We start from the raw sequence: 11,791 nt of genomic DNA on the forward strand, positions 1-11,791 counted from the left end.
TCCCCCACTCCAGAAAAAGCTGACTCCATTCTCTAATAAAGAAATCTTCTACTTAAAAGCTTAAAGGTTGCAACACTGATACAACTATCTGAACTTGTTATTAAGACTCTTTATTTTATTTCACTGATTATCTGAGTCAAAAATAATACGAGACAGTGATTTTTTAAATTACTTTAACTGCATTTTTTGGGCATCTGTTTACTTATCATTGTACATATTTATTTTTGTACTACACAGTGTTATAAAGAAAAGCAGCCACCAAATTACTCCATGGAATCATCTGTTTATCCGACCTTTCTTCTGAACCGTTTCACCAGCAGTAAAACATTCAAAGCTGAGTAAATTAAATATTGTGTTCAGCTTTGCTCCTGTAACACCCAGGTACGTCTGAAAAATCTTACAAGTGTAAAATTGTGTATTTCTCATCCTACTGAAGCTTCATTGCCATCTGTCAATTCTTTTTTCATTCTGAAGTTGAGTGACAGTAGGAAAAGGGGATATAGACTTCTACCCAAGCAGAAAAAGTAGCTAGACAAACGAGACAACCACGAGAAATTATTCAACTACTTGTTTTTCAGTAGATCATGAGTGTTAGGTCACGCAGGAAGTATATTCCTTAGTGTTTCACCTGTAAATGTGGAGGCTGTTGCATAATCTGTTGATACTGCTGTACTATCTGTTGCAGCTGGGCATGTTTCTGCATTATTCTCTGATACTGAAATCCAACCCGGTGATGGGGATGCTGCTGCCACTGAGCTGCTGCTGCTTGCAGTTGCTGCAATCTCAAATCTTCCTCAGGGTCATCAGGAGGTTCAATATTGAGCTAGAGAAAAAGGCAAATACTATAAATAAAAGAAAGCTCCTTCTGTCAAAAGAGAAACACGCTTGGCCACTACCCGCTTCACCAGAACTTTCTCAGTGTCTGTTATTTTATCACTCTGTATTTCAGTGTTCTGGCCACCCACAGCTTCTGGAAGGCTGATGTTTATATCATTTATTCTGAATGTGAATAGTCTAATCTAAAGGTTAGGTTGATAGCAATTAGGGTATTCATACATACAGAAACTACCTACAGGAAAGAGATTAATAAAATCTGTCATCTGGTGCTCACAGCATAATGAGACAACATTGCTTTTTTGTGATGAGGTAAAGTAACTCTGAGTGCATTATTTTTGCCACTTGGTAGGAACCCACACACCTTAGGTTAAAGTGGAGCACATGCTGCAGGTCAATTTACTACCCTACAGCAATCTGTTCAAACTTTGATTATGATCTCCATCCATTATATACTGTAATTAAGCATGCTGACAAAAATACTGCATGAAGAGTTCTTGGCTTTCAGACAAACTGTAACACAGAGAGAAGGGGAGCCCGAACTGACAAACTGCCAGAGAGAAATTAAGGAACAGTGTCTTAAAGATAGTATTCCCTACCTACCGAGTACTTGATTTTGCACTTAGGTACCACAAAGTGTATCTCACAGATAAAGATGACAATGTTGGGGAAGTTGTAAGCGAGTCAAGCTTGGACTCACTCGGTGCATGTGTGGGTGACTATATAAGTCTATATACAAGGAGTGTATTTTTATTTTTTTTAATAGGTGCAGCCTTAGCAAATGTTCTTTTAAGATTGCTTTGCCATATTTTGTTATTGTTACATAGTATACATGACAATTTGATGGCATTATTTTCCTGTTTCTTTGTCCCATCTAGCACAACAAATGGAGTGGCATCACTTTACAGAGCCTACCTGGGTTTCAGTGGATGTAAGAGAAGACTCATCGTCTTTGGAAGCTGGAGGCAGGGATTCATTAAGCGGAGGAGGTTCAGACTGTTGAGTTGAAGCACTCATTTTCCCTTCTTCAGACTTTGCTCTCTGCTCAGATGAATCCTTCACTACTGGACCTTTCATTTGCTGCTGTCCCTGAGCATGGGCTTTTGCTCTTTGCTGCAGGCTAAGCAGGTGCTGCTGGTACCAGTATTGCTGCTGTTCCTACAATACACAGAAATTTTCTAAGACAAGCTTCATGGGAAAAACCATGAAAATTAATTCATGATAGTCACTAGAATTATACTCTACAGTAGTATTAAAATCTGAGGGAAAACTCCCTTCATCATCGACAGTATTACAATGGATGTCAGAAGAACAAACCAAAATTCAGAAACCACTACATAAGGCACAGCACCTACAGCAGATTTCCTATCTCAAAAAGCTTACAGCTAAAGAGAACAATAATGAAAAGCAGAAAGATGGCCAACAATAAACCAAATTACTACAGATATGTGATAAGTACCATACTTTTAGTGCTTTTTATTCCTAACAACTATAGGTACTTACTATAAGACTAACTTAGGTAAAATGAAGGGAAAATGTAGGATAAATATGAGTAAGGGAGCAGTAAAGAGAAAAAGGAGGAAATGTACAAGAAAGAATGAAACAGAGAATGCACATCAAGTAGAGCAAAAATGACAGCTGAGAAATTGTGGTGGAGACATTTCAATGAAGCCTGTGACAGAGAAAAGCACGATCAGAACCCAGCATATAGCAAAGATTATTTATTGTCTGAATTCTCGTTAATTCTTATTCATTGAACAGCTGAAGAGGTAAGTAGAGATGGTTGCACCCCAAAAAAATTTTCACTTAAGAAGTGACCAAGCTTTCAATTTTAACTATTTCAGGCTAGAATTAGAGTACTCCAGGCAGATGACAGTAGATTCAAAGCACTGTAAGCTGCCACCAACATAAAGAACAAAACACTGAAGGTATGTATCTCAGCACCTAAGAAGTGGTACATCTTAACAAGACCTGAACAGGAACCGACAGTTCTGTATCTCTCCCAACGCAAGAAATACCAGGCATCAAACCAGACTAGCAGGACACAGATTTAAAACACGTGGGCGGCAGCTCTTCACCTGACATGGCCTCGTGCTACCAAAGTCCCTGTCAGAGACCACTGCAAGGGCTACAGTTTTGTGGATTCAAGACACAGCTCCATAAGCTCATCGAAGAGAAGTCTACAGATTTTAAAAATAAATGACACCAACTGCAGCTAAGGCAGCTCCTATATTTTAGGAACTACCACTACACACTTGATTTTTAAGTTCTTCTCTTAGCATCTGCTTTTATTCACTGTCAAAGACAATGATAAAATACCATACTTTTGGTCTGACCTAGTGCAACCATTCTCGTGCTCTCCTGTCAGCCCCACTACCTCCGAGAATGTGACTGCTCTTTTTCTTTCATATATTCTGTTCTTCCCTCTCGTCCAGGCATGCACAATTAAGAAAAGACACCTAGATAAAGCCCACTCAGAAACAGAAGAATCGAAAAGATGCAGGTATTTAAAAATACAAGTGTGACAATAACAAAGCGGTAGGTACTGCCTGATGAGATTTCTCAAAACTGAACCATTCTGCCTATCTTAAAACAGGTTTAAAAGAAGCGCACGCTTCCTCCAAAAGCCTACCTTACTCTCAAATAAGGAATGATGTTTTCTACTGGTAGTAATCTAGCAGGCGCAATTAAACACGGAGCTGTATTTTTAAAAAAGTACTTCTGTAGAACTGTAACTTGGAGATGAGGTCAATGGAAGGAGAGGCTATGCTTCTTGGACTTTATGTTGATCCTGCAGCAATTCCTGCCAAGAATCTTTTTAACAAGAATATGACTCAGAAGAGCTGCCATGGCTCTGGGTGGAAGATACACATCCACACTCCAGAATTCACACTCTGAAGCCTTCAACAACATGCTGTAGTAAGTGCAACTTTCAACACCAGGGAGGAGTATACATCCCCAGCTATACAGAAGCTGATTCAATTATCCCTCTCAAAAGGTGGATTTACCATGACAGTGTTGGATGCTGTGCTTGGTGAGCACCCGTTCTACTGCCAAAAAATTGTTGTCTCTGCAGATCCTTGGTTTTTTCTCTTCGTTCTACCAACTGGACAAAGGGCCAAAACCCGTAATATGACCAGGGGTTCACACAAAGAGCTGTGATAACATCTTGTCACCTACTGTTTGTAGCAGATGAAGTCAGTGACACATGTATTGCAGGTTCTATCTGAGAAGCACAAGAAAAGTGGAAAGGAAGATCTCTACAGCTTAGTCTGAGCAAAACAGAAGTGCTAGTGTAGAAAATCCCTGATGGTGAAAAGCTCAGTTATTTGAGCGCTCATCTTCTCACGATGACTGTCATTTTTCAAGTCCAGTTACAATCCTTAAACCCAAGAAGCACAGCAGCATCAACACTTGCATTTTTCCATCTTTGGCTGTCCGAGAAACTACACCTGCTGCATTCTACAGGGAACACTGAAACCAAAACTATCAGCTCCTGACCGCAGGACATACCACTAAAAATATTAACGCAGAGCCTGTACCAAAAGACTACTTTGAAATTAATTTAGGTGACCCTAGACCATAACACAATGCCTATTTTTGGGAACACTTGGTCCTTTTCTGGTAAAGACGGCAAAAGAATGGCTTAGCACCCTTTATAAAACAAAGGGGGGATTTCAAAGAGTGCAGCAGACTCCTGAGAGGTAATGTGGTAAAGCTAAGGTAGTTTCAACAGATGTAGATAAATGCATATTTATGGGTACAGTGGCACCCACACATACTTGTTTACTACTGCAAATAAACAGCAGCATTCAGCACCCGAATATTAGATGGAGCATACCACAGGTTTTTTTATCAGGACTTGACAAAAGATGCAACTGATTGTAGAGAAACACAAGAATCCAGCAAATTAATCCAACTGCACACCCATGTAAGAAACCATGCTAAACTCACAATATTGTCAAGGCAAAGAGTGGTATCTTATTTTTAGACAGGAAAGAGAAATAATAAAACACTAACTCATGGCAAATTGCATAATATTGTCTACGTTAAGAGAAAAACACTGATCTGTGTGGCTGCAGCCACTGTTACTGTGGGATGAGAAAGAATCGTTTTCTATTACCAGTTTAAACAAAGGCTTAACAGGATCTTATACATGGCAACTTACAGTATTTCCCTACTTGGATTTTAAGACCATTAGCAAGAAAGCATCACTATGCTTTGCTTTCCTACTCCTGTTGCTTAAGGACTTGTTGCTCCAAATCCTGTCTTATTTTACAGCCCAAGACAGCCAAAATTGTATCAATCTGTTATACGATTTTATGATCAGCAAAAGTACCATACTCCTTTTGCGTTAAGACTGAATTGTGCATGACGGTAATCCAATTAGTCAGGATAGAAGTTGTTTGTATAAACACTCATACACCAGACAAACTTCAGCAGTATTCTGCTGCTTCTATGTGCACACCACAATAATGCATTACTTGTGACTTCTGGAAAGGAGAGAGTGGTTAGAACAATTAAATAACATTAATGAAATTGCAGGCTACGTCAGGGGAGAGGAATTACAGTTTACTGTTCAGCCTTAAGTTCAGTAATTTAAGAAGTCAGCAAGTGGCCTCAATACCAAATTAACATCACTTTCTACACCTGATTTTTCAGGGTTTTGTCATTAAAAAAATTAATGAGTCTCATTATCGTCTAAAACTCCTCAATTCTTGAACTCTGATTTAGTGCTTAACTACATGTGCACAGAGTTTACATCAAGTTGACCCCCAGAGTCATCAAGAACAACTAATGACTGGGCTTCTAATCAAGCGAGTCAGCTTTGGGAGAAACAAAGAACATGCTATCTTCCTGATGTAAGCCATGCACATCACTTAGACCACCTTATTTATGTTAAAACTCTGAGCTCTTATGGTCTTTAGCCTTCCCCTAGAAGTGAATTAGCCTCATTATAATACTAAAAGTCACACTCCTAAGGGAAAGCCCTAGGCTCCCTAAAAGACCCTTCCTCAGCGAGCATACCTAGTAGTAAGTTAGGTAATGGATATGCCAATGTGTAGTCAATCCTCTAGATGGACCTGCCTTCTTGGCAGGGCAAGTGTGATAAGATTTTGTATATAACGCCTGTAACTTTGTACAGCAGTATGCTAGCTTGGTTTGTTAGCATCCAGACCTGCGCATCTGTAATAAAACAGTATCTCGTCTCAATGTGTAAGATTGGTTTGTTGCACACCGGTCATTTTAGAGACAACACCATTGCTATCACTGTAAAAGATCACCTAGTTCTGTCCAAAACCTTCATAAAATTAAATTCATGAACTGAAAGCACCCCTTTGCTAGGCAGTGATTAATTATATGGTGCAAACTTAACTATTATATATTCCCAAACATACTCAGGTATTGGTATGGAATTTTAATGGACACAGTTAAAAAGGTGTCACAACGATTAACATTTAAAGTGTCAGTGACTTCAGGATATCTGCAAACTTTGCTTCAAATCAAAATCCTAAGATCAATTTTCCAAACCCAGTTGTCTTTTAAAACTTTAATAATCTCAATGCAAAGTGTGCACTTCAGCTTTGTTCCAGCAGCCGGATCTCTACAACCTGACCCTAAAACCATGCAAAAGCTTCAGTCAATCTGCCTGACCTGCATACATAGCTGAGGACCTCGCCACATGTGTCTCCTTGTGCATGCTTAACCTCAAGCAAGTGGCCTGTCCCTAACTCAATGCACACGAACAGTAATGTCAAGCTCAATGGAGCTGCCCACCTTTAAGAAGTGAAGCATGCCAACATTTTGCAGGCATTCTGGCCCTAGTGTACACAAAAAGCACACAGCATGAACAATATTTTTTACCTCAAAAGCATTTCAGAACATTTTCCTGCAACGCCCCATACAATTTGAGACCAGAAGATCAAGCACGTGTAGCACAAAACATAGAGGTCTAAGTGACGGGCAACAATGTACCGTGACAGGAACACTTTTGCAGCTTTAACAACGTATGGCAAGATTAAAAGTCATGATTCTGACATCAATCAGACAACTGAAACACAATCCCATGAGAAAACTAAATGAAGGCAGCACTGAAGACAGGCAGCACCCATCCCGCAGCGGGCACTAAGCAGAGTGCTGCATCTCACAACAGGTTGGATGAAGTCAACAAAGGTTTGGTGCAGGTTGCCCACACGCTGTACGCTGGAAAACAATTCTCCAGAGACTAACAGAGACTCCCTCAAAAAACCAAATAAATTTAATTCAGCCAGGAGTCAGACTGTCCCTTAAACAACTCATCCGCTCTGGAGAAACGATAGTTTGTTACATCCTGACAACCACCACGGGGTAAAGAAGAATTTAGGGAGCCTGGCCAGAGCCATGTCGCTCCCGGGCTTCCAAGGCAGACTGAATCCTTCAGGATTACGTGGACCGAGCGCACCCGCGGGGTGCCCTTACCGGGCCCCGGCCCAGCGGCCACCGCTGCCCCGGTGAGTGCGGGGCTGGCCCTGCCTTACCTGGGGAGTCATGGTGGAGGGGTCCGGCTGCTCGGCGCCCCCGGCCTCCTTGGCGGCGCCCTGCGCGGCCTCCGGCTGGGCAGCGGCGGGCAGGGGCAGGGACGGCTGGGGCGGGGGGAAATGGGCCTGCGACGGCTTGGCAGGGGGGGGGATGGAGGGGGCCAGGCCGGGCTGCGCCCCCTGCGAGGGGGAGGCCTGCGAGGGGAGCAGGTAGGGCTGGGGGTGCGCCATGTAGCCCTGCGCAGGGGGCGGCAGGTAGGGCTGGGAGGCGGTGGCCGGCGGGGGCTCCAGGTAGGAGGGCGGGGGCTCGGAGAAGGAGGGGGGCGGCTGGGAGGCCTGCGCCCGGGACAGGTACGGCTGGAGCGGCGGGGACTGGGCCGACGGCGGCTGGGCGGGGGGCGGGTAGGGCTCCGCCTGTGGGGGCGGCAGGTAGGCCTGGGCGGGGGGCAGGTAGGGCTGGGCGGCGGGCTGCGGGGACTGCGGCGGCGAGGACAGCTCCATGTCCATGGGCACCGGCGAGGAGGGCACCGGCTCGCCCCAGTCGCCGTGGCCGCCCGGCGGTTCCTGGCCGTCGCGCTCCCGGGCGGCGGCGGGCGGCTTGCGGGTCGGCGGCGGCGGCTCGCGGTGGGCGAACTGCTTCTGGTAGCTGCGGACCGGCGGCGGCACGGGCGGCGGCGGCTGCTGCCAGTCGGTGAAGGAGCCGGGCAGCGGCGGCGGCGGCAGCCCCGGAGGGGGCGGCCCCGGCGGCGGCGGCGGCCCCAGCAGCACGGACTGTAGCTGCTTCTGGTGCATCTGCTGGAGCTGCTGCAGCTGCGCCAGGTGCTGCTCCTGCAGGCTCAGGAACCCCGAGGTACCGGCGGGCGGCGGCGGCGGGGCGGCGGCGGTAGCGGCGGGTGGGGGCGCGGGGCCCGGCGGCGGGTAGCTGGGGAGCGGCATCGGCGGGACGGCGGGAGGCGGCACGCTGGGGGGAGGGATGGGCAGCGGCGGGGGCGGGATGGAGGTCGGCGGCGGCGGGTAGTGCCCCGCCGCCCCGTACAAGCCCCAGGCCGGGTACATGGCGGGGCTGCGGGAGCGGACCGCGGCGCTTCCACAGGCCGCGGCGGCGGCGCGTGCGGCCCACGGCGCCTGCGCGGGGGCGCGCTCCGCCCTCCCGGGCAATAGAGCGCGCCCGGCGCGCTAGAGCGTCGAGCGGCGTCCCCCGCCGGGGGCTAGGCGCCGGCACCGCGCCACCTAGCGGGAAACTTCCGGCACTGCGGGGGGGAGGCCGCTAACGAGGCGGCAGAGCGTATAGAGAGGGGCGGAGGCGAGTGCAGAGCGCCGCTGCCCCGCTTCCCGCCAGCCCCCGGTCGGCTCGGGCGAGAGACAGGCAGCGGCGGAGGGCAGATGGAACGCACCCCGGCGGGCGGGGCGGAGCGAGGCTCCATTTTGTGTCGGCGGGCGACGAGCCGGCGGGTGCCGCGGGACTGCGAGCCAGGCGGTGCGTGGCCGGCCCGGCGGCCTCGGTTACCCCGGGGCGGCGGCCATGTTTCCGCGCCTGGCCGCCGTTCTCCTCAGGGGCTGCGCCGCGGCCGCGCCAAAGCCGGTGCCCCGGTGGAGCTAATTAATTGTCGTAGTGACTGAAGGGTGAAACGAGCGCAACCACAACCCGGCCGGGCTGGGCCTCGGGAGTCTGCGCGCCCCGAAGGGCGGTGCGGGGGAGGGGGCGATCCAGGGGATCTGCCGCCTGGAATCGATGCGAAGGATTTTGTGTTTTCACTGCATACGCTGAATATACGCTGTAATAAACGCGAGAGGCAAACAGAGCAGCGGATATGTGAAACCGCCCCATCCATTCCAGAAGCAACTGTCCCCCGAGGAGCAGGGAAGAATTTTTCCTCCTTTCTCTCTTCCCACACTGAAGTAACAAGTTAAACAGAGAGATGTTCCATAGCCGGTTAACAAAGGTTTATATACGAAGTGCTGAACTCCCATTGTAGAGAATAGACAGGAGCTTTTGGACATACCAATTCTAGTAAGCTAAGCAGCAAAGCCTAGTGGCTGCTGTTCTGCTCAGCAGCACACCAGCGCTGTGGTGTCCCGCTGCTTGCCCTCCTTCCTGAACAGAAAACCTGAGCAATTACTGATGTTCAGTCTCTGGTTTGGGGCTGGTGAATCAAGGATCCCTGGCCAGCGGAGAAAGGCAGGTGTTGGAGGAAAAGTCCAAAGCCTTTCCAATCAGGAAAAACAGATTGTTAGGTGTATAAATAAGCGTTGTCCCAGTTGCTGGAAAAGTCGGACTTTTTTGTTCATTTATAGTTACAGGGAATCTGGAGGTGATGCGCCATGAATCTACAAGAAAAGCTTCAAGTAGAGCATGAACTCAAGTTACAAGATGCAAATCTTTAAAGAAACTATTTTAATTAATTTAATACATATAGAACTGTCTTTTCTGTTCTTTAGTATCCTGTTTTTTCTGTTCTTCAGCATCCTTTCTTTTCATCTAATCCTTTTCTGTGTAGGGTGGTGCAACTCTTAAGATCTCTCTTGCAGTAAATATGACTTCCAGATAGCATTTGTGCTTTTAGCCCCCATCTCCTCCATATCATACATGTACTTGACACCTATATACCCAAGCTTTTTGGACCAGTTTACTCACTAAGCTTTTGAAAGCCCGTTCTTTCAAAATAAGGAATTCCCGTTGCAAACATCCTTTGACTTACCCTCCTGACTGGTTCACTGAAAGCGAGTTCTCTTGTCATCAGTTTACTCAACGTTATTTCCTGCAGGCAGGTCTCTCCTGCTGTTTTGCTTGTTTCTTGCTGTTTGTTGTGGTTATTCAATATTGCAAAGAAACCTTTTACACCCCTTATGAAGAAATACATGCACTCAACCACCTTCAGCAGCAACTGTTTTCCAGCCTGTATCAAGGAGGCCAAACTGTGATTTCCAAATAACTTGACAGATGCTTTTGTCAATACCCAAATCTGGTTCGTGCCGCAGTAGAGTTGCCTCCTGCCAGCCAAGATACATTGGCTTTACCCAACATTACCTTGTCCTAAAGCAACCCTTTTAAGTCCACATTATGCCCTTTTAGTCTATTACAGTCTGTAACATTAATATATGTCATCATGCTAGTTTTAGTTCATTTTTTAATAGTCTGTGCTCTTCCTGCTTCTAAATGCTATTTTACCACATTTCACTTATCCCTCAATTAACCACTGTCACATCTTGGATCAGCACCTTACATCTCTTCACATTACCCAGTGGGAATGCTGCAGCAATCCTGGGCCTTCTGGTGGCCCCCAGAAAGAAGCAGGAATTGTTTTTTCCCCATCCCTTGCATAACTTCAGACCTTTTTTGTGGCTTTTCTGATTGTTCTGTCCTCTGAAGCTATGGAAACTGGCTACAGCAAGAGACAGGATGTTAAGGGGGAGGCCGGATTCCCTGGAGTTACCGAGAAACACTGCAGGCATCTGTTTGATATCTTAACTCATGTGCAGGTTTAAACCAACTGCCAGAGTTGGGTCAGGAAAGAATTTCTTTTCTGGTTTGGACTGGCAGAGTTCTGCATTTGTAGGAACATCAAAGCATTCTCGCTTACCAAACTCTTTCCTGTTATAATCTTTCCTCCTTTTGATATACTGTAAGTTGGATCTGAGGTTGGGATGCCATGGTCTGCATGGAGTAAATATTTTTCCTCTGAACCAAGTGTCTGGTACTCAGGTTCCCTGGGACTGCAGGGGAAGCAACTGATTACTCTGGTGGTCCTTTCCTGTCCTGTTTCTCTTCTGACTAGGCTCTTTCGAGTTAATCTGTCTTGCCAATTATCCTCAATTAATAAAAATTTCCTGATGGGTTTTCTCACTGCCAATACTTTCTCTCTGCTGCTAATCCTCCAGCCCTCTTAAGACTTCCTTAGCAATTGCCTTGTGCCTATTCCTTGTAATCTGCCTTTTTAGCAACAGGAGGCAAAACTGGAACGTTAATTTAAGGAGTAAAACACTTCAGTAAATGGACACATTTGCTTTGATTCCTACCCACAGTTCATGCTACATGCATATATTTTCATGAAGTCCCTCCAACAGGCATTCTGCTGGCAGATAGACATCCCCCAAATTCATCATGTTGCTGTGCCTTTGACCTCCTCTCCAGTGCCAAAAAGATTTCTATCCAATATTACCAGGAGTGACCGTTTCTCCTCCAGCCTCCTTCCATTTGGGCTAATTCTAGTGAAGTTATTTGCACAGGAACAATTCTAGTTAACTCTGTACTTGAAAAAATCTTTCAAAACCACCAGAATTATTCAGAAAACAAAGTTACACAGATCTCATTCTACAACGGTTTCTCAGTCCTCATTTGACTAAACATGGTCTTCAAGTGTTTGTGACAATACATTTAGCTTAAGGAAATGTGACTTGGATTGAGAGAAGAAAACCAAGGATATTATTTTTGAAATGTA

The 11,791-nt window shown here is 46.3% G+C and overlaps 1 protein-coding gene across 7 annotated transcripts in view; it reads right to left on the bottom strand.

The window, feature by feature from the left end:
- YLPM1 (YLP motif containing 1) overlaps positions 1-8,462 on the bottom strand; it is a 38,753-nt gene extending 30,291 nt beyond the window's left edge. For all 7 annotated transcript variants that reach the window (XR_008822944.1, XM_056345593.1, XM_056345591.1 and 4 more), the window contains exons 1-3: positions 7,353-8,462; positions 1,750-1,992; positions 629-823 (exon numbers count right to left, since the gene is read on the bottom strand). Coding sequence is in view for 6 of the 7 variants with exons in the window: in XM_056345593.1 (XP_056201568.1) it covers positions 629-823; positions 1,750-1,992; positions 7,353-8,408 (1,494 nt within the window). In the remaining variant the exon portion in view is untranslated. The remainder of the gene's footprint in view (positions 1-628; positions 824-1,749; positions 1,993-7,352) is intronic.
- Positions 8,463-11,791: the final 3,329 nt, after the last annotated feature.

The sequence above is a fragment of the Falco biarmicus genome, chromosome 7 (assembly GCF_023638135.1).
Source record: "Falco biarmicus isolate bFalBia1 chromosome 7, bFalBia1.pri, whole genome shotgun sequence".
Classification (NCBI taxonomy): Eukaryota; Metazoa; Chordata; class Aves; order Falconiformes; family Falconidae; genus Falco; species Falco biarmicus.